Source organism: Eimeria mitis, genomic scaffold, assembly GCF_000499745.2.
Source record: "Eimeria mitis Houghton genomic scaffold, Emh_scaff4411, whole genome shotgun sequence".
Lineage (NCBI taxonomy): Eukaryota > Apicomplexa > Conoidasida > Eucoccidiorida > Eimeriidae > Eimeria > Eimeria mitis.
The window spans coordinates 1,346-2,300 of NW_013572728.1; the positions used below are offsets into that span (position 1 = coordinate 1,346).

General features: G+C 49.0%; 1 protein-coding gene across 1 annotated transcript in view; it reads right to left on the reverse strand.

The window, feature by feature from the left end:
* EMH_0074940 (uncharacterized protein) overlaps positions 1-955 on the reverse strand; it is a gene marked incomplete at both ends in the record, with an annotated part of 1,535 nt that overhangs the window by 34 nt on the left and 546 nt on the right. The window contains 3 exons of the mRNA XM_013499531.1: positions 1-74; positions 232-354; positions 692-841. Of these exons, the coding sequence (XP_013354985.1) occupies positions 1-74; positions 232-354; positions 692-841 (347 nt within the window). The remainder of the gene's footprint in view (positions 75-231; positions 355-691; positions 842-955) is intronic.

The window sequence follows — 955 nt, forward strand, 5'->3', positions numbered from 1 at the left end:
GCGCTGCGCTGCTGCAGCAGCGTCGATAGCGCCGCCTGCTGCTGCCGCAGCTGCTCCACCACTTCTTCTAGAGGCTGCAACACAAACCCTAAACCCTAAACCCTAAACCCTAAACCCTAAACCCTAAACATTACGCAGTGCATATCTGTGGATGCAGGCGTGTAAACTACAGGACGAAGGGTTTAGGGTTTAGGGTTTAGGGTTTAGGGTTTAGGGTTTAGGGTTTCTGACCGCTTTTAGCTTGGCTATATCTCGCGTTGCAGCTTCCATTGTTGCTGCAGCAGCAGCAGCAGCTGCTGCTGCTGCTGCTGCTTTCTTTTCTGCTGCTTCTGCCTCTTCTCTTAACTCCTGAACCTGAAGCAGCACGTCCACGCAAACCCCATAAACCCTAAACCCTAAACCCTAAACCCTAAACCCTAAACCGAAGATGAATCCCCTACAGGGCGTGTTTAAAACCAAATGTGGATAAACAGCAGCAGCAGCAGCAGCAGCAGCAACAGCAGCAGCAAATAAATACTGCTGCTGCTGCTATTGCTGCTGCTTCTGCTGCAGCAATAGCTGCAGCAGTAGTATTTCTCCTGCTGCTGCTGCTGCTGCTGCAACTGCTGTTGCAACTGCTACAGGTACTGTTGCTGCTGCCGCTGCTGCTGCTGCAGTTGCTGCTGCTGCTGCTGCTGCTGTTGCTCAGGACCTTTCGTTTGTTGTGTCTGTCCTGTGCTGCTTCTGCTTTTTGCTGCTGCTCCGTTTCTCTGAGCCTTTCTTTAATTGCTGCTTGTCTTGCTGCTGCAGATACACCTGAAAGGGAGGAGCGCTGCTGCAGCTGCTGCTGCTGCTGCTGCAGCTGCAGCAGAATACACACGCAGGCGGCAGCAAGCAGCAGCAGATCAATATAATATAATATAATATAATATAATATAATATAATATAATATAATATAATATAATATAATATAATA